Here is a 21741-nt window from a genome sequence, read left to right as displayed (position 1 = left end):
GATGTATGAAAGATGCAGACTACTTACTTGATGGCGACAACTCGACGCTCTTTTCTCCTTCTTTGGTGCATTCTTCTTGGTCTTGGCACGTTTGGGCTCAGAAGACTCGTCACTTTCCTCTTCTTCGTTGCTTTCTTCACGAGGCTTACGGCGATGTTCTTTCTTCTTTGGGACGTTCTTTTTGGTCTTGACTCTTTTGGGCTCAGAAGACTCTTCGCTTTCCTCTTCTTCGTTGCTTTCTTCACGAGACTTACGGCGATGCTCTTTCTTCCCCTTCTTCGGGACCTTCTTGGTTTTGGCTCTCTTGGGCTCAGAAGACTCTTCGCTATCATCGCTTTCCTCATAATGCTTAGAGCGACGTTCTTTCTTCTTGGGGAGGTTCCTCTTGGTCTTTGATCGCTTGGGCTGAGCAGCCTCTTCACTGAAGTCCTCTTCGCTTTCTTCAATTTGGATTCGACGATGTTCTTTCTTCCCCTTTGTCGCTTTCTTTTTGGTCTTGGGTCGTTTGGGCTCAGAAGACTCGTCAGTTTCTTCACTTTCGCTCTTAGTCTTTTTACGCTTTTTTATGTCCGGCAGTGGGAGGTTCTTAAGGATGTTTCCGATATTCAGATCTTTCTTCTGCGGTGGACTGTTTATGAAGACAATATTGGTGGCGGTGAGGTTCTGGTTTTCGGTCCCTTTGTCCTGCGCCTCATCTGAAATCGAGGAAGCTTTCTTATCGGCGCGTCTCCTTGGTGGCGTCGCAGCGCGCTTCTTGTACTTCCCATCACCGATCGGTTCCTCGTGCTCTGCATCGGAAGAATCTTCGTAGATCCTTTCCTCACGGCGAGGGGTGAAGAAGACCTTCCGATTAGTTTGTTTCCTGCGATACTCCGGTCGGCAGCCGCACTTGTCGCATGTTTCGTGGAAGAACTGGTGCTGACTATCGGGTCTGATGTCTTCTTTCGTGTCAGTTCCATCGAATGACAATGTCTCCGTAGTACTCCTTTGCAGCTTCGAAACGGCATCACCCTTGTTCTGATTAAGAACCGCCGTCTTCACACAGGCTGGAACTCGGAGTGCAACACGAGGCTTGGATTGGGCGAAATTGAACTTCTCCAGGGCCTCCAGGTAATCGGCTCGGGAGGTGAACGCACTCTCGTCCGGCAGGGCTAGGTCCATTTTCAGCTCCAGATACGCGGGCGACAGAGGGTCAAGTTCTTCCTCCTTTCTCGACGGGGTCGGGTTCTTCTCCACAGTCAATCTGCCATCCGGCGTCAGAACCAGACACGGATTGTCCTTCCGAAGATTCAAGATGCGGTCTATGAGGTCCATGTCAGATGGGGTGAGGACTGAGGACTCGGGTAAGGACTGAGGAGCGTTAATGGGCACAGTTTTCTTGGGGGTTTCTCGCGATTCTGTTGGGGGCACATTGGGGGCATCCTCTTCTTGAATTTTCTCTTCTTGCTTGACTTCCTCGACTTCTGCTTGCTTTTCTGGAGTCGGATCGGCCAGTTCGCGGCGCGGCATGCGCGGTGCCTCTCCTTGTGACTCCGGACTACTGTTCCGCACCAACACCCTAGGCGGTCCAGTCCGGGCACCCACTCCCCAACTGTATTTCCCATCAGCACCCATCGCGCTCTGCCACACGCACAGACTGGGGGAGATGTCCGGCAAGTGGGAATCCAGGAAATCACCCAGTACTGCATCCTCCGTTATCTCGAAAGTCTTCAACTTTGTTTGCGACAGCTTACCTATCGAAATGGAACTACCTTTTGATGAGACCTCTTCAAAATCATTCAGGTTGTCGGGTTTTCCGCCCGCTCTTGATGACTCTGGACTGCTGAACCTCACCAGGACCTTTTTACCCACCATATACTGCAATTCCTCTTCCAGGGAAGAGAACACTACACCCGCCGGCGGTTGGAGCAGGTCCTCTTGGGAGGAAAGATCGGCCGGCTTCACGGTCTTCGGAGGGGGCTTCTTTCTCCGCCAAGGGGCTTTTGTAACCTTCTTTGGAGGAAGAGCACGGACACGGGGGGAAGGTTCTGGCTCTGGCTCGGAAGGATCGATGGACACAATTGATTGGGATGCAATAGACTCTTCAACTGCAGCCCGAACTATAGTCTTGTGGGAATCATCCCCCCAGACATCTACCTCGGTGGAAACAGACTCCTCCTCATACTCTTCTTCGATCTCTTCTTCGACCTCTTCTTCGACCTCTTCTTCGACCTCTTCTTCAATCTCTTCTTCAATCTCTTCTTCAATCTCTTCTTCAATCTCTTCTTCAATCTCTTCTTCAACCTCTTCTTCAATCTCTTCGTCAATCTCTTCGTCAATCTCTTCGTCAATCTCTTCGTCAATCTCTTCTTCAATCTCCTCTTCAAACTCCTCCTGGGTTTCCACAAGTTCGCCCTCTTCTGATTCCGCAGATTCTGGCTCGGCCGAATCGGACTCGGTTTCTAGGATTTCTGAATAATGGGTGTCGTATTCCAGGGTGTCCGAGCCCCCTGCTTTAGCATCCTGTCTGGGTGTTGGCTCATGCTCCTCAGAGTCCCCGGGGGCCGAATCAGAATCTCCAGTTTCAGTTTCAATCCAGGCATCATCTTTCCACATCAAGTCCTTTTCTTCATTTTTAAGTGCATCGGACTCCTGAGCATTTTCAGTAATTGGTTTTTCAGTAATATCCTTGATAACCAGAGCTTCGCGGCTTGGTTTGCCGGCTCTCCGATTGGTTTCCTGAACACATCGGAGTAATATATTAACAAGGACTCTATTTAGATCGCAGTATACATTACAATACAAACGAAGGAGTACTCTAGATAGGGGATTATCTCGCTGTTGTAGAGGGCAGTTCGCAGCTCTGCGAAGATGGAGCCCTTGAGGGCAGCTATTAACTTTCTGGCATAGATGCCAAAATCTGTTTCCTGGGGCTGAGTGGAAACTCGAAACTCTTCATCTGGGTGTGGTTCGTTAGGGTCTGTGGAGGGGTTCAGTAGACTTTTGCTTTTGTAGCTATACTTACCGAAATGAGAAGTATCGAAAGGGTCATTTTTTTCGTCGTCTATGGTCCATTCCAGAAGATCCCCAGCAAACCTGCTAAGAGGACGCAGTCCTAGGTACTTTGATCTTGAAGATTGACTTCTCTTTTCGTAGTATTGCTTCCTAAAATGATTCTGTTGCCACGTGGTACGGGATATTTTTAGATATCTCTGGTATTCCAGCCTCGGATTCGCACTCAAACCACTGAGAGTAGTGACATCACTGGGCCTCCGTTCAAGATGCATATGGGAGCTGCCCCATGGGAAAAGTGCTGCCCCCCAAGTGCACTCATCCGGTTCCCTATCGAAGTTGACATTGTTGTACTCGACACTGTCGTTGCCCGACTCGTAACAGACTGCGTGGATATAGTAAGTGGATATTCGGATTGAAAAAGGATCATATCGCTTACGGTTATAATTATTCTCGGCTCCACATGGACATGAAAAACGGCGATTGCTTTCTCGAATAGAACCGTGGATATCGAATGGAGTCATCTCTTCATAATCAGAATTACGGAGTGTCCCTGTTGAAGCCGTGTCTTCCATCTCTTCATACTTCCTAGTGCATGGAGGAGCAATGGTTGAGCTCGAAGAGTTCGAAGAGTTCGAAGAGTCGGAATGGGGTAGATACTTCATGGATTTGCGAAGGTGTCTTGGAGGAAATATAACCTCGAAGCCGTCATCATAAGGACTTGGCTCGGGCAATGGTTCTTTTGTGTATTGGGGAACAGGAGTGGGACTCTTCTTCGTGGGACCAACCACGACATCATCCAATGTATTTTGTTGCGAAACCCTAGTGGGACTCGTTGATGGATTTGGTCGCCTTCTGGGGATGCGAGTCTTCTTCGGAGGAAGCCTAACCTTGACGTCTTGGACATCCACAGGCAGTGTCCTTTCTGGAGAAGCTTCGATCTGTTTGGTCCTAATCGGACTTAAGGAATGTACCCTTAACTTCTTGTCGGGGACTTCCACCTTGACGTTCTCCTCCATTTCTAAAGCCACTCTTGGACGTGGCACAGGCAATGTCTTCTTCCCCACATCTTCGTGTGATCTTATGGGGCTCAGGGAGTGCACCCTTCTTTGGGTCTTTTGCGGAATGCGAGACTTTTTTGGTGGAGCTGCAACCTTAACCTCTTCCACTTGTGCAGCCTCTTTCTCAGCAGGACCACATTGTTTCTGAGAGTAATCTGGACTTAGGGAATGAACTCTCATGCGCTTGTTTTGGACGCGACCCTTTGGAGAAACCTCGATGTCCTCTTCCACCTGCTCCTTCCCTCTTGGTAATGTCTTTCTCGGAGTCTCGGCAGAAACGTTCTGATTTGGTACATCAGGGCTTAGCGAATGAACTCGCACACGTTTCCTAACGATTCGAGTCTTTCTTGGAGTAGCATTGAGGTCTCCTTCCACCTCCAAATCCTCGCCTGGTGTTGGCATTTGCATGCGTTTTCGGACGATTCGCTTTTTTGGAGAAACTTTAGCCTGGACTTCCTCTTCTACCTCCACATCCTCGCTAGGCCTTCGATCAGGCACTGCTTTCTTCTTAGCATCTCGCACACGTTTCTTCGGGGTTTGAGGAACCTCGACCACTTCCTCCTCCACCTCCACATCCTCGCTGGGACTTCGCTCAGGCACTGGCTTCTTTTGAGCGTCTCGCAGCCGTCGCTTCTGGATTTGAGTCTTTTTCTGAGGAACTTGGACCACGACTTCCTCTTCCTCCACATCCTGGCTCGGACTTCGCTCAAACACCAACTTTTTCTGAGCACCTCGCAGCCGCTTCTTCAGAATCTTTTTTGGAAGAACTTCAACCACTTCCTCTTCTACCTCCACATCCTCGCTGGGACTCTGCACTCGCACCGCCTTTTTCTCAGCAGGTCGCAGCCGCTTCTTCAGGATTGGAGTGACCTTTGGAGGAACTTCAACCACCTCCTCTTCTACCTCCACATCCTCTGCGGCACTTCGTTCAAGCTCCAACTTCCTCTGAGCCTCGCGCAGCATTCTCTTCACGATTTGAGTCTTCTTTTGAGGAACTTCCTCCACCACATCCTCGCTCTTCCCAGCAAATCTCAGCCGCTTCTTGGGATCAACTGGGGCATCCTTCGCAGGGCTCTTCTGTGGCGGCGCCTTGGCAGGACTCACCGAATGCATACGTCTGGCATTGGCATTGGCATTGCGAGTCTGTTTCGAAGGACCTCCGGCCTTGGCGTCCTCCCCCTTCCCATAGCGCATGTTCGGTTGGGTGGCACTGCGAATCACCGGCTCCACCAGGTACAGACTCTCCCTGCCCTCGCCGATCTTCTTTGTCGTTGTTGTCGGCTGGTCCAATGTTTGAGTGGCCTTATGCAGTATGTATTCGGTGTTGCGGTCAAAGAAGGTCTTGAACCACTGGGCGAAGTCGAGGGACTCCCTAGAACCGCCACTGGCAAGCCGATCGATGGCCAGCTCCTTGGCCACTCCATGGGTGTTCAGGCAAGTGTAGATCAAGTTCCAGTTTTCCGTGCAATCGTAGTCCGACAAGGTGTCCATTCTGATCTTCCCGATGGGGACTGACTGAGGGATCAGTTCGTTCAGAAGGCAACAGTACTCGACGCCAGTTTTTAGCTCTTCAAGGCGTCGGTAGTCCTTGTCGAACCAATCGTTAACCCACTCTAATATCTCGCGCCGAGATACCGCACAGGCATTTTTACCCGTTCCCGATTGCAAGATATTCAAAAAACGCGGCGACTCTTCGAATTGGAAATCATCCATTTTTGTACAACTTTTCGAAAAAGACTTTTTTTTTTAGCTCAGCTCAAAATTATTATTCAACGCTTTAAATCACACTCGCTTATCACACTGGGATATAGAGATAGAGATGCTAGTCGTATCAGATTCTGAGTCAGACTGAAGGGTTTGGGGAGCGTTCGTCCCGGGGTTCGAAATTCGAATGACAGTAATTTGCCACAGCACACTTGTATCAGAATTTCCCCTCTCTCCAGATGCCAGATATGCCTTTTCATTATTAATATTTCTATCTGAAAATTAATGGATTAATATTTATTTTCTACCCAAAAAGAAAGAGAGCTTCAAAGGAGGCCCTTTGTTCGGTTCTGGATACCCCATTCCAATCCCCATCCCCTAACATAAAGCATTAGTACCCTCATTTGAGTTCTGAATGCATTCCACGTGGGCACTGAACCCCTCTGGGCATGACCCAGTTTGCTGGAGAAAAAAGGTAGGAAGCCGGTAGCCTTTTAGCCATCAAAGTCTCTAAAGCTCTTAGCACTTTCCCATCAAAAGTATCAGAGTGAGGAAATGTGTGAAGTGAGTTGGATTTAAAGAAAGAAACACTCGCTTACCTTGCACAGAGCCACGCCAGTGTCGAGTCGATCCATAAAGTTCTCAGCATTAATACTCAGTTCGGGGTATAGGGTGCTCAGCCATTCGGCCAAGTCCTCCTTCATGGCCTCCAGATACTCTTCGCTGGACTTAAAGGGCCTATAAGGCCTCGCCTCCAACATGGCCATCTTGTTGGATTTTTATTTATTTGTTTGCCCTTAATTTTTCCCTTATTTCGATTTGGAATTTTTATATTTTATATTCGTGTTTTTAAATAGCTTTTTTAGAGGAGATTTTAGCAAAGTTTCGTAGGGTTTTCGTTATTAATTTGGATGCAGTTCATCGCGTCTGGTTCGGATTATGTTTTCGGTTTGGTTCGAAATATTTTAGTTTTTTCGGAGAGTTTAAGCTGAAAATGAGAAGAAATTAAAAGGATTATTAAATAAATTATTTATTAATAAATTATTATAAATATCCTTGCCTTTCGTCACCTACTTAAACTACTTAAAGTTCATAGTAATATATTTTATTAAATTTTTAATAAATAATTTTTAATTAATAATTACTCCTCCTTGCATTTCGTCACCTACTTGAACCGCTCATACTATGAGCCTTAAAGTAATATATTTTTTAAAATTTGTATAAAGAATTTCCGTAACCTAGCTGATTGATGATATGCAATCAAATTGCCAGCAAGTGGATAATAAATTTTCCAAAAATTTTTACACAAAATATTTCACCCTCTAGCCGGCGCAGAATGGCTGCAAAAAAATAAGAAAAAAAAATGCGCGAAAATTTATGATTGTGCCACTGCAGCTGACATAATTATGGGACAGAAAACCGCAGCCAGTAGTGGCAACAGACAACAGACACGGCAACAGCCAAAGCAACATCAACAGCAACAACAGCAACACCAACACCATAAGCAACAACAATCGCCGGTGCCGCCAGCAACAAAACTTATAGAAATAAAATCAATAAATAAAACATAAAAGTGACTCGCGGCCTAGTAGTTATGGTCGGTTTACTTGAAAAAGCCTCAGAGACTTGCTTCCCAAGCAAGGCACAAAATAAAAAACTAAAATATACAAAAATAATGAAACAAAGTTGCAGACTATCCCCTCCGCCCCTTTCTGGGGTTCCTGACTTAATCACCTGGGGACTAATTAGCGGTAAACCCAATTGAACTGTGAACTTCAGCGCCAAAAGGGGAGGATCTTCATTTTTTCGTTCGTTTTTTTAAGACGATTAACGATCCAAGGCCACTCGTAAACTTCATGGCTTATCAAAGCATTTATCGAATTATCGAAAAGGATTCGACCTTGAGGCAGGTGCCAGTCGGCCGGTGCCTGGAGGCGTGGCCGCTGGAACTGGTTATTACTCATTAAAGCCAACCGACGAGGAAGTGCAACTTATTAATGGAAAATAAACGGAATGGAAATTTTTAAAAAGGGGTGTGTGGTTTAAGATTCAAAAGTGTGAAGGGAATATTTTGTGAAAATATTTTAATTGAGAATGAAACAGAATCGATTAACAAATCGTTTAAGGTTCTTAGCTTGAGAGGCGGCTGAGAATTGGAAGAGATATGGCTATGGATGTGGGGCATATACGAAAATACAGGATTTCTAATGGGGAAAAATGTAAGAAATTTTGAACAAATTTTTTTTGGTAGGATTTTGATTCAGAATGGCGGAAAATTGACCCACAAATCGTTTAAGGTATTACGGTTAAGAATCGGATAGGAATTGGCTGAGATATAGCTATGGATATGGACCAAAAACCAAAATTTAGCATTTCGAAGGGGATACCCCAAAAAAATTTTAAAAATTTTGAAAAAATATTTTGTGGCGGGATTGGGATGTAGAATCACGGGGAATCAGTTTAGAAATCATTTAAGGTATTCCGCTCAAGAATTGGATGAGAATTGGCTGAGATATATCCATGGATGTGGGTGATATACGAAAAATCCCATTTCACAAGGGGTCTCCCCAAAAATGTTGGAAAAAAAGTTTAAAAATATTTTGTATTAGGATTATGATGCAGAATAATGGGGAATTGATCTAGAAGTAGTTTAAGGTACTGCGCTTAAGAATCGGATAGGAATTGGCTGAGATAATAGATATGAATGTAACATACATATGTATGGAAATCCAACATTTTGAAGGGCATCCCCTACAAAAATTGAAAAAATTTAAACAAATATTTTGCTACTGAATATTGATGCACAATGATAGAGATTCGATCCAGAAATCGTTAAAGATACTCTGCTTGAGAATCGGCTGAGAATTGGAAAAGATATAGATACTTTTCGTGAGGGAATAGAAAATTCTGGGCGAGCGTGGAACAGTTTTGTTGGAAACCGAAAATCTTGTCAAGAATTTAAATGGCTCGAGTCGAATAAACAGCAGCCCACTGCCGAAATCTGCATAATTAGGCCAAGGTGCTAATCTGGTAAGACCGATCGTTGGTATTAATGAAGAAAAAAAGAAAAAATTCAATGGTCGAGAGAGTGGGAACAAAAAAAAAAAAGCTTAAGAAATCGAAGAAATCCCATTCGCATTCGCTGTTCAGTTGGATTTCGATATGTGTGTTTTAAATGTTTCCCCCCCTTGTGTGTGCTGTTTTTTATTTTTTATATTTTTGTATTTTTTGTGTTGTTGGGCATTTAATTCGCGCGATTCAGTGATTTTGGTCCGGCTGTTTTAACTACTTACGTAACAGACACTCAATTCCGATGAGGCTGGTCTTAATTAAGGCACAACTTACGTGTTTTTTTTTTTTCTGTTGAGGTTTTTTGTTGTAAGTATGTTACCCCCGAAAATGATCAGCAACGGATTTTGGGGATTCAACAAGTACTCGAAATCGAATAGTAGAAAATCCCATACTACATGTGATAGGTATGTATGTTGGCTAATTTGGTAACCATTGATCGCGGATTGTTTTTCGGTTTTCGGTTTTTCTGTTTTTTTTTTAGCCCTGGGGGGTGGGCAAATCCGCATCTCATCCCAAGATTTCACTTTCGCACTTGCGAAAAAATAATATAGTATGGATATATACAACATATATATTGCCTAGATCGATCAATCTGGCTATTCACATGCCACGCCCCCCGCTTGGAGCTGTGGGTGGGAAAAAAAAAATACAAAAGACAGAAAACAGAAAACGATTCAAGATTTCAAAGTGAAGAGGCAAAGTTAAGTCGCCAACTTTCGAGACAAACAAATATGCAAATATGTTCACTGCGCTGGCCTTTTGTTCGAATGATTAGCGGTATTTTTTGAAAGTGAATTTAATTAAAAAATCAGCCAACAATCCGCATAGGATGCGTCGATTCGCATATAAGGCCTGTCCCCATATCCATTCCCAAATACAATCTCCTCCGCTGGCATTGTCACCAAATGTGCATTTTATTACACTTCTCCCCGGGTTACGTGCAAAACCTAGTCCCTTATCTAACTATATATTTTACGATATCGACTGATGATGAAACAGAAAAACAGAAAAAATAATAAATTCATCTATCATGAAGTTCTTATCTTTTCAGCAATATATAGAGTGTTATATGGCCATATATACTCTTATCTCTCTCTTGAGTAATTGATTCATTTTCCATTAATTTATGACTAAATATTACTTATTAATTTATTGGATTTAATACATCCAACTAAGCTAGCCAACCGCAACTATTTTTAAACTTCCTTGCTTACAATTTATAGAATTTATAGAATTATTACTTCACATTTGTTTGTTTTTATTATTAGCTCCTCGAGTTGCCAAGTTGGGTTCTTCAACCTAATGAATTCCACACTCCTCACCTTACAGATACTTTTTGTGTTTTTGTTTTTATTTATTAGTTTTTCCATTTAAAGTGTGAATTGCTGAATGACAGTAAAAGTGATCGAGAGTGTGAATCGAGAGGCTATATGGCTATGGCTCAAGATTGAAAATGGAAAATATATGTTATAAAGGTAACGAATTGCTATTGTTGACTTTTTCAATTAACAATTACAGACGTGGACAGGCGATGAAGTTTCACAATTTTGAAAGTGGAACGGAAGGGGGCACCGAGTAACGAGTGGGGGAAGCTATTGGTTTTATTGGATATCGATATACGATATACGATAGACCCAATGAGAAAGAAATGCCAAGCGCATTGAATTTCAAGTGTCTTTTTGCAATTGCACAGTCAAAAAAGATCAAAGATCTAAAGAGATGAGTAAATGGCGATTAACCGTTATAAAAACTGTGTTAAACATGAAGTTGGTCACACTCAATTAGGGATGGAACAAACACGATAAGCTATTCTTTTGCTTTTCTTCCTTTATTTGTTTTGTAGACCGATTTTATATATTTTTTTGTAGTGTACTCTTGTTAGAGTTTTTCTTCTCATTTACCAATTCCCCCAAGCCCCCTTTTCCAATCCCATCATGCCACCCAAACGTTCAATGACACTTGAAGCGACAATTGAAACGATTTCATTTCAAGCAACAACAATCGATGCGATTGCAGTTCACACTCCCACCACCAAAATCCCCCTTCGCCAGTGCGCCACTGACAGCCCTCCCCCCCCCTGCCTCCGTTTGAAAACAATCTGAACTTGATGCACTCGCATCTGTCAGAAATTTCAGTGTCGAATATGGACCGTGGACCATGATTTTGACAGTAAACACACACATACACGAACTGCATCGTTCGGATGGATGGATGTATCTTTGTATCTGTCGAGTGCTCCCCATTTCAAATCTCGTTCAAGTGCAAAAGTTATTTTCACAAGTTATTATCTATCCATTTTGAGCCATTGAACCAACAATGGTAACAGGCACTCGAACGGAGTTGCCTCTCCCTTTTTGGCCCTCATTTTTCTACCCTTTTTTTTCCAGCCATTTTGCATACTCATACGAATGTCTCAACTCCTTTTGTGGCAGCCTGATGCATTGTCATCCATCTATATATACTATATGTGTGGAGTTTTTATACATATATCTTGTATCTTGGGGATCTGCATCTGCATTCCATGCCCATTGCCATGTTTTCTCATCATTAGACACTTCTGTCATCGTCGCCATAAATGTCAGACACTACTATCCCTTTTTCCCTCCTGTTCCTTCCTGTTCCGCCGATTTTCTCCGTTTTTCCTTGTTTTTTTTTTGCTTCCACCAAAACCCCCTCCTTGGGAACTCCTGGCCCATTGGCCGGAGCTTCCTTTGCTCAGTTCAGCATTCGTGGCTAAATCAATAGACAAGGCGGACAAAAGGAAACCGGCGCCGCCATTTTGTAGTTCTCAGGAAAATAGTACAAAAAAAATGGTATTTTTAGGCAGTGAGAGAAATTTTAGGATTATTATCTATAAAGGGATATATATCTACTTTAAGAGCCAATTTATGAAGAGTTCCTATAACCATATGATTTCAATTATTACTTATATATCATAAAGTATAGAGTTTCTCTAATTCCAAAATTATAAATATCATATCATATATATCATATATATAGATTTAATATCATGTATCATATAACTAAAATATTACTCATATATCATAAAAAGAAAATGGTATTGATAGGGAGAGAGATTCCACAATCCTAGAAATAGGATTAAATATAACCTATTCCTTAAAAGAAATAGGATCATAACATATATAGAGATCTTATAAAGAAGAAATAAATATATCTTATACATATAACTCACATACCACATTAATAACTCATACAATTTAAATATTAATATGATACAACTTTAGAGATTAAGAACTAAAAATAAAATACTATCAAATGTTTATTATTTATATTTTCATTCCTAACATTAGCTAGTTCCTTTGTTCTCAGTGTCCACTGTGCTGACTGACGTGTTGTGGGAACTGTCAGTGATGTCGCCCGATTATTATAATGCATATATGTACAGATACTTTGTTTTTTTTCGAGTGGAATGGAGTGGAGTGGAGTGGAGTGGGTGGGAGTACAGTGGACTGGGGTGGCGTGTGTAGGAGGACGACGACCTTGGACTAGCCGGCATACTATGTGGGAGCTATTTGTTTGTATTTGGATTGTTATGGGAAGAGAACCAGTCGCAAGATTTGCTGGCATTAGGCCAAAACTAAAGTTCACAATACTGACTCATCCAGAGCGAATAATTTAGATACTAATACTTAGACTTACTTAGAAAAAGAAGCACAAAGGGGGAATTAGGTTTTATTTTTTTTTTTCGCTTTTGTCTGACTTAAAGTAGATCACACACACATGGTAACCTTCTGAAGCCGTCTGTATCGCATTTGAAAGGGCAAAGAAAACTAAAACCCCAAGAACTGCAACAACAAAAACTTGTCTCTGAATGGCCGCTTTTTTATTTAGTTTTTTGTTGTTTTTTTTTTTTTTGTATAAATGTCGCAGAAACTTAATTTACAATTTATTTTGCCTCTGTTGGAAGAGAGAAAAAAAAAATAAGAAAAAAAACCAAAGACAAAGCTGCGACAAGTTAAGAATTCGAAACAAGAAACGCAACTTAAGCTGCGTAGGTTTCTTAAGTAACTTCAAATGTTTTGATTAGACTTTAAATGAAAAAAAAAAAAAAAAATGGGGAAAAAAAAAACACATACAAAGCTCCATGCCCGGAGTCGCACTCAAAGTCATTCGCGCAGTCGCACGGTGTGGGTTGCCTCAGGAGAGAGAGCCAAGAAGCCAAGAGATACAAAGAGAGAACAGTCTCCAAAAAGGGGGGAGAGTCGAGAGAGAGCGCCAAGGGGGTCATGTTTAGTTTGCAACGAATCCTACAATGAGCTACTATTTAAGATTAAACCTTTAACTTTAATAATTAAACATAATAGTTAAATAAAATAAAAGAAAACTTAATTTCCTCTTAACTGAATTTAATTTTTTCTATTATATTTTATTCTATATCATTTCCTATTTTTATTCCATTTACTTTTCTAATTGTAGCGTATTTTTGAAATCTTATCAGTCGATCCATCAGTCAATGGGGGGATTACATTGAACAAACTTGAAAGGTTTTTAGTTTTTTTTGCATTATCTGTAGTTAGTTTTAGATACCAGAACGTCACCTAAACACACACATGCTTGTATCTACTGTACTCCACGTTAAATGACGTAATGACAGTAGCACTTTAGTGGGTTAAGCCTTTTGGGGGGATCGAGAAGAGAGTGGAGACTCTAGACTGGAGACTGGAGAAAGGAGTGGGAAAGAAAGAGTAACGGAGACAGAAAACCTTAAAGGACAAAAGGCGGCAAAAGATTGCAATCGTTTTTCTGCCTCGCCACTTCTAATAGGGACCTCCTTCGTCTTGGAGTCGCCGCCCCACACGCCCCCCATCCCGCCTACTGTCTGACTTTCATTAGGCATGGCTCTTTTTTTTGTTGCCTCTGCTGCCTGATTCTTTTCACCTTCTACGGGTGAGACTCGATAAAAGATAACCATAAATATTTTCAGTTCAAGGGGTATGGACGTATAAAAGTTAAGATATGGTTAAAATAGTGTAGTTAATAGTTGAGATATTTTAAAGAAAACTTAGTGATTTAAAAACCTCTTGTCGAGGTACTGTTATCAGTGACGAATACACATGCAACTCTCTAAATATCTGATATTAGTTTTGGTAACGAAAAGTGCACCAATTACTATAAATATTTTATATTGTAGGGGTAAGGATATATGGTACCTCTTATATAAAAGAAAAATTGGTATAAAAACCTTGTTTCGAGGTAAGTTACTAGTAAAGATCTAGCTAACTCTCAGAATGTATCAGTTTTGGTGACGAAATAGCCTGTTTCTTGTAAAATTTTAACAAATTGCTGAATAAAGAAAACAATTCTTATTCGGCATGTGTTTGTTTTTGTATTTATATTTTTTTAAGATGTTCCAATTAAAAATAATTTTAAGGGTTTTATTTTTTATACATTTATAAACTAAAAAATGGCAATCTAATAAAATAAATACTATAAAAATAGAATATAACAAACTATTGTGTTCTAAAAAGTCATGAATAATTAATTTAATTTTAATGTTCAAGTTTCCCAATCTCTACTGTACTTGAAGCTGCTGCACATCTTCTCCTCCTCTCGCCACTCACACCCTCACCTGCGCCAGCGCCCTCACCTTTCGCCCAAAGGTGCGTATGCCCGTCTTCTGTCTCTATCTCTGTCTGAGTGTGAGCCAGACCTGAAGCGCAGCTTTCCGCTCTTCGGTTGTGCTCTGCTCTTGACCTTGAACTTGTGCCGGGTTTACTTTTGTTTTCTTTGGTCGCCTCTCCATCACTTATGGTCTTTTTTGTTATTGTTTCTGTTTTTTTTTATTTTTTACCTCTTATATTTTTTTTTTTTTGTTGGGTGTCTTTATTGTTGCCTTTCTTTCTGGCCCGGCCTAATCAGGCTTAATGCCGTCGCCATCTCACTCGCAGAGTCTTCTGGGAACCCACCAAAAAACTACCGCAAAAAAAGGGTAATTTTTCAGTATTTATGCAGAAATCGGAATCGGTATCGGCATCCTCTGTAATTTCGATATGCAAACAAGATTTATACGATTCTCATAAATACCCCTTTTGGCAGAAATATTCGTTGCAAAGATTCTTAGACCCTTTTGGTATTCTCTCTTCATTTTTTATTACCAAGTTCCCAGAAAAATTCGAATTCGATCGAAATTTGATTCGAAAATAAACAAATCTATCGATGAAATAATCCTCATTGATTGATTATTGGCTTGGGATTATTTTATGGGATTTATTAATTTTTAGGTCACTTGAGAGGCTTACACAATATGATCTAATCTTTGACAAAATATTGCAAATCATATATTTAATTTGGAAGTAACAAAGTGTCAAAAGTCCACACCTTGCTTGGCTTTTTATTTTGCAAGGTTATTTGTTCTATGAGTACCTATTTCCTTTATTTTATTCCTAAAAAAAAATAAGTTTCTGGTTTGCTAATTTTTCATAAACAATGAGGTAGGTTTTTAGCAAATAATTACTTATTTTTTAGCACAATAAGTTGACATTTGGCATTGGTTATGATTCATTTGGGAAGTCTAGTTACTTAGAGAGTGATTTTCAGTTTACTAATAGTCAAAAATGTATCTTTTTTCTGTATAAACTAACTAACTAAGACTAACTAACTTAAACTAACAAATGATACCTTAAATTTCTCATATAAAACGCTTTAAAAAATATGATGGTTCTTGAAAAATTATTTCTATATCAATAATAGCCAAAAACTGTCGATTTTAATTAACTATCTATCTGTCTAAATATCGATTATGAATTAAAAGTTTTTAAACTCAAACTTAAGGTCATAAAGTACCCAAAAAATACTTTTATTTTCGGGTAGACTCTTTCTAACAGATCAAAGGTTTTCGAATTTGATCGAATTTGAATAAAAGTACAAAAAATATCGATTAAAACGATTGATTGACAATATCGAAAGCTTACAACTGAATAAAATGATTTAAAAGTTATTACAAAGCTTTTAAATCTATAAAAAGAAAATAAAATATTTAAAAATACGCATAAAGATATAAAATCTTTTGGCTTATCCTTGAGAACTAAGCGTGACCAATGGGTTAATTGTGGGAGCTGTCGTTTCTGGACTATCCACTGTCCACTGTCCACCATCCACTATCCAATGACAATTGACATTGGCCTGAGCTGGGGGACTGAGTTGGTGGCCAAGAGGTGTGACACAATTGCCACATATCCAGTGACGATATTATAGAAACGCTGCCAAGAACAAAACAAAACCATCGCCCCGGATTGAAATGGCAAATGGAAAATAGAAAATGGTAATGGAAACCGACTCCAAGACCAAGACCAAATCTCGGACTAGACCTAAAAAAAAAAAAAAAACTATATATATGTATATGCACAAATAAGAAGAAAAAAAAAAGTATGTAACTAGAATTCGCTATGGAACTTGAACTGGATCTGCTTTGCTCATAATTGGCAATTGTCCACGGGGCCTTCTAGACCATCTCCATTTCCATTGGCATTACCATTCCTACCAGGCCAGGCCAGGTGAGAGTTATGCGTTGTTGTTAATTAGCCATTTAAGGCCTGGCTCCAATCGGAGCACCTGAGATCACCGGCGATCACCTCTCCATGCTAGAGACAAAGTGAAAAAATAAAAACGAGGTCAAGACACGGCAGGAACAACCAGGCCATGGCTAGCAGGGTGCACCAGGCGGGGGAGGACTGTAGTTTATTTATAAAAATTCAAAAATAGAGGGTGTAATATGCGGGTTAATTATTTTTAGATTAAAAAGTATGAATTATTAGCAAAAAAAATAAAATAGAACTGGTAGAGACTTATGGCTTCCTAAAACTACTAAAAATGTATCTGAAACTCAACCTTTTCTTACAAATAATCATCATAATTAACCCAAAATTATGACCTTCTATTAGTTACAAAATCAGGTAATCACATAGCGACCTATTATTGCGAAACGCACTGTCTGTCGCTCGAGAGGCGAAGAACTCCGTGAACTCCAGGGCATAATTAATATGCGACACGCACAGCCATGGATCACTCCAATTTATGCATCGACCGACCAGGAAAACAAATCCAAAGCTTCAGCTTGGAGTTGGACTTTGGCTTTGGACTTTCCAGGAGGTGGTGGCGGAGGAGGCGTCTTCTCAGTTGGAAGCCAAGTTTTGAGGCGTTGATGTCACAACGTGCCACCTCCATAAACAACTCAATTCGATCGTGAGTCCGGCCACGTTATTACGAATCGTACTTTGAATCGGTTCAATCAACTGCCTCCACCTCTCTGCCTCTCTAGCTCTCTAGCTGGACCCCCTCTACCTGGCCCAGGTGTGTCCAGGTTCTGCCTTGATGACAGGCACGTGATCTGAAGACGAAACTCTGCGAACCAAATCTGAATGAAGAACTTATGAATGGAAGAGTTTTCGAGCCCGGCTCTATGGTTCAGTTTTGGTTCACTCCAGTTCGGATCAGTTCTCACTTGTGCGTGAGCGTAGAATGCACTGAGAGAAAAAGTGGTGGTCAGTTGTAGACTCTAGGGGTAGTGGTGATTAGGTTTAGGAACTATGAGTAGCCATTCTATTCCAAAAATGAGAATAGAAGTGATTTTATTTGAGATAACCTAGCTTTTTTTATGAAGAGTTGGGCTAGAATTGAGAATTATAATAAACCCTTTTAAAAGAAAGTTATTTCGAAAATATGGGGTTTATTCATACAAAATCTACTTCGAAATGGAAAATGGGAGTCGGGAAAATTATATTAATAATTATTCCATTTATAAACAGGATATACAGGAAAATCTATAAAAAGGTCTATTTTTTTTAAGCAAAAATGACAAAAAAATAGACCAAATAAGAACTAAAATCAAGAAAACAACTTTTTTTCTCTAAAAGAGGCTTTAAATATAAAACTATACCAGAACTAGTTGAGAATTATATTATAGAAATTAAATTCCATAAAAGATGTTTAATTATTACAAATTTTAGTAATCTTATTTATCTCTAAATATTTTAAATATAAAATATTTTTTTGCCTTTAAACATTTCCTATTAAGTTTCCATCATATTCCATAAAGGCAACTCTGGTTCACCCCAGTGTAGTATCTCATAGATAGTTTCGCTTTCTACAGATGCCTTCTAGCCATGGAGTCTTGGAGGAAAAGCGGGAATTGGGTATCAGGAGTCTGCATTCTCGATTCTGGTCTCAAAGTCTCAAAGAGAAGAAAAAACTAAAAACAAAACGGTGCATCTGTCTTTGTATCTGTTGCGGAGTATCTTTGTATCTATGTATCTGTTTTGGCACGCATGTCGCGCAACCAACAGAGATTGTTTGTTGGTTGTTGTTGTTGTTGTTGTTTGTGTTGCTGCCTGTCGTCGCGTCTGACGCATTTCTGTCTGTCTCCCAGTCTGTCAGTCAGTCTGGTCTCTGTGCGTGGCTTAACAACTTGGAATTGTGGCATAAACACGTTCTACAATTTCCGGCATGAGTGTTGGGCGTTTTGTTGTCCGTTTGTCCGTTTGTCCGCTTGTTGTCCGCTTACTGTCCGTTGTCGTTGTTGTTTATTGGCTCCATTGATCATCATTATCCGCAACACAATGCGTGGATCTATCTCTTCTATATTTTTAACACTTTTTGTAGTACTTTTCCCCCTCAAAGACTCAAAGACGGAAAGACTGAAAGAGTTCTCCCACTATCTCTCCAAAAATAACCATATACCCCCTTGGCCTGTGGGTTGGGGGAGTTGTGTGCTGTCATCTTGGCTCTTGGCTCTTGGCTCTTGGCTGTTCCCAGGGCTATTTATGGCTAACCTTGTGGCTCCAAAAACCAAATAGATGGAAACGCGACAAAGGTCTGTGGACTGCAGGCGATATTTTTGTGTCAATTTTAGAACAATTAATTAGTGTTTGTCTTTTTTTTAGTCACACGGTGAAAAAATAAGAGAATGAGAAAAGTTATTCAAAGATTTTTAAAGATTTTAGAAGACTGAGATGACTTTAAGAGTAGAGTTTTGAGAAGAAACTATGAAATATTGTAATATATATTTTATAATTATTGCCTGAAATTTTTCCCAGTGCCTTCAAACAAGTGCCTGATCTTGGGCGCACTTCAATAATAGTTAAACGAAAATTGAAAATAAATTTACTTTCGATTTCAACGCTGGCAGCAAAATGCTTTAAATTAATTTATGACGGGGCCCTTTAAAGAGGGCTTAGAGCAATTAAAAGTGATCAAGCTGCGATGCCGATGCCTATGATCACATTTAAAATCATTAACCTCTAACCAAAAAAACAAAAACAAAAAATTAAGAGAAGGAGAACCGACTGTGGAGAAGAAAAACAACATCATTTTCGTTGATAATGATCCGACAATCAAAAATAAAGGAGGGCTATGTAGTGTGAATGCCAACCGGGTCCAAATGCCATGTCAAATGGCCTAGACCGCAGATCCCAAGAGATCTTGGGCCAGTTTTCAGTTTTCCGTTTCAATTTCGATTTGTGATTTCGTAATTTAAATTTCAAGTGGATTGGAAACTGTCAAATAGGCCCCCCAACCCGAAACAAAAAATAAACAAAAAAACATAAAACATAAACCCAACACAGCAGGTGATCGGTGATCGGAGGTGCTTGCAATCAATTAGTATTTTTTTTTTCCAAAAAAGACTCCAGACTCAAAAAATTGAGTCCATTGCAATGATCATTATGCCATTAGGCCACACTATAGGCTCTGCCTGCCACTTTGCCACAAATGATCGCATTATCGACTCAACTTTGACACAACTTTTGACAAGAAAAGCGGGCAGAGCCACAAATTACACGGATATGAACTTGTGGCGATCAATTAAGTGACATAATTGGATCCGTTTGGGGCTCGAATTAGCGATCGTTGATCATTGAACCTCCATTTAGGAATGGTTAGCCGTTTTTGGGGAATCAATGTTGGCGCAAATCAATTATTAAGTCTATAATTCGGGTTTTTAAAAGGGTATTTGAAAATGTGGTATTTGAGTGGATCTTTTCAATCATTTTGTTTGTTCTTATAGAGGGTAGGAATTACTTTTAAATACTACTACTTATATTATACTATATTGTATTAAATAGAAAGTAAATAATATAGTCATTAGGAGGTCTTAGTTGGGCTAGTTTTAGATCCTTAGCTTCCCTATTTTTTTCTCATTTTAATATATGGAATATGTAGATTTCTTTGTTCTTAAAGAGAGTATGGATTTAATTAAATGGAAGAAATATTTCAGTTTCAGATTAGTAGCTTCGCTATTTTTTCTTTATTTTAATATATGTATGGTGTAAAGATTTCTTAGTTCTCATAGAGAGTGTGGATTAAAAGATACTATCGTTACTAAACTATAATGCTAAATGGAAAGAAAGTTTTAATTTTAAAACATCAGCTTTCCTATTTATTCTTTATTATTCTATATGGTATATATAATAGATTTATTTTTGCGTATAGAGAATATGGATGGAGTATGATTTAAAAAAGGAAATACTATTCTAATTCTTCAACATTCTATAATAAATACCATTTTTGTTATAAGATTCAGATTTATATGGTATAATGACATTTTAATAGATCTTTTTAGTGATTTCCATGTTCTTATAGAGAGTTATAGAGAGTAATGATTACTTCTGACTAAAAACAGAGAGACTATAGCTATTTTCAGGTCATTATCTAAGCCATTCCTTATAAATACCACCGATTTCATTTCCTATTTCCTCTAAAATGGCAAAACTTTTGACCAAACTCAAGGCTTATTCTTCGAGACACCATTCACAATGAGAAAGAGAAGTTCATTGGCATTTCTTGATCACAAATTCATTGATCAATGTGTTCATTGGTCATTTATCACGCTTTCAAGGCTCAGCCTTCCTTTCGCTCCAGTTCAAGATACACAGATACAGATACTGATACAGAGATACACTCACCCGGCGAAGAATGTGCAGATCGATCTTTGGTCTTCGGACTCTCTAATAATATTTCCGCATTCAGTAAGTGTTTTTGTATTCCTTTTCAAAGACCCTCTCCCTCTCTGTATCATTTCCAATTTGCATTCTAAAGGCGATCGGATTCGGGTTCGGATTTGGAATCGGAATCGTAATCGCAATCGCTCTAAACTGACCAACGCCCAGTGCATTATTTTATTATTATTATTTTTATCATTATTGTTCCGTCATATTTCACTGGGAATGGGCTGGGAAAAGGTCGTTAATGGCGACATCGTATCATATTGGCGCCAATTGAGAATAAGAATTAATGAAAAGTTTATATAAAATGCCAAGTGCCAGAGATGCAAAATGCTCAGCCGGCTAATCGATTAATTGCCACAACAGGAAAATATGTGAAAAGTGGACGAGTATCTGCTAGGTTACACAGTTACAGATACAGATACAGCTACAACTACAACTACAGAGTACACATACAGATACTTCTCGGCAAGAACAACAAAAAATTGTAACAAATGGCCCAAACGAATTGCGCAGCCGATAAACGAACAAAGAATTCGCAACGCCCACAGAATCAGGCGTAACATTTCGAGTCCAAATCGATTTATTTTAGCATAGCTGAAGTGAAAGGATAAGGAGGAAGGAGCCTGGCGTGACACTAACAAGGTCTACTGGGATAAGGCTGGGGGAACTATGGGAGGACTATTCCAAAAATAAATTAAATTATGAAGAAAACCAGCAAGAAAAGGAAACTGTATGTGATACCCGGTACTCCTTATGACTTTTTTGTTTGGATCTTCTATGGATTCTCATCAATAATATATATCTTTCTATATAATATATGATTTTTACATTCATGATCTATGACTTTTAGAATCTATGAATCCATAACCCATTTTATATACATCTATCTTTATGTTCTACAAGTACCGGGTATAAATCTCCCTTTATTATTATGTCAAAAAAATATTTAAATA

The 21741-nt window shown here is 39.8% G+C and overlaps 1 protein-coding gene across 6 annotated transcripts in view; it reads right to left on the bottom strand.

Annotated features, from left to right (window-relative positions):
• The window catches only part of LOC6504933 (GAS2-like protein pickled eggs), a 70877-nt gene that overhangs the window by 29667 nt on the left and 19469 nt on the right, over positions 1-21741 (bottom strand). For 3 of the 6 annotated variants that reach the window (XM_014904386.3, XM_044716779.1, XM_001966575.4), the window contains one exon: positions 6356-6744. In XM_014904386.3, the coding sequence (XP_014759872.1) occupies positions 6356-6523 (168 nt within the window). In that variant the 5' untranslated portion in view covers positions 6524-6744. Of the gene's footprint in view, positions 1-27; positions 2719-2777; positions 6032-6355; positions 6745-21741 lie in introns of those variants that run through there. The other 3 variants (XM_044716778.1, XM_044716777.1, XM_044716776.1) reach the window with 3 other exon arrangements.

The sequence above is a fragment of the Drosophila ananassae genome, chromosome XL (genome assembly GCF_017639315.1).
Source record: "Drosophila ananassae strain 14024-0371.13 chromosome XL, ASM1763931v2, whole genome shotgun sequence".
Lineage (NCBI taxonomy): Eukaryota > Metazoa > Arthropoda > Insecta > Diptera > Drosophilidae > Drosophila > Drosophila ananassae.
The sequence above is the reverse complement of the archived record's forward strand: the minus strand, read 5'-3'. Positions and strand labels throughout refer to the sequence as shown.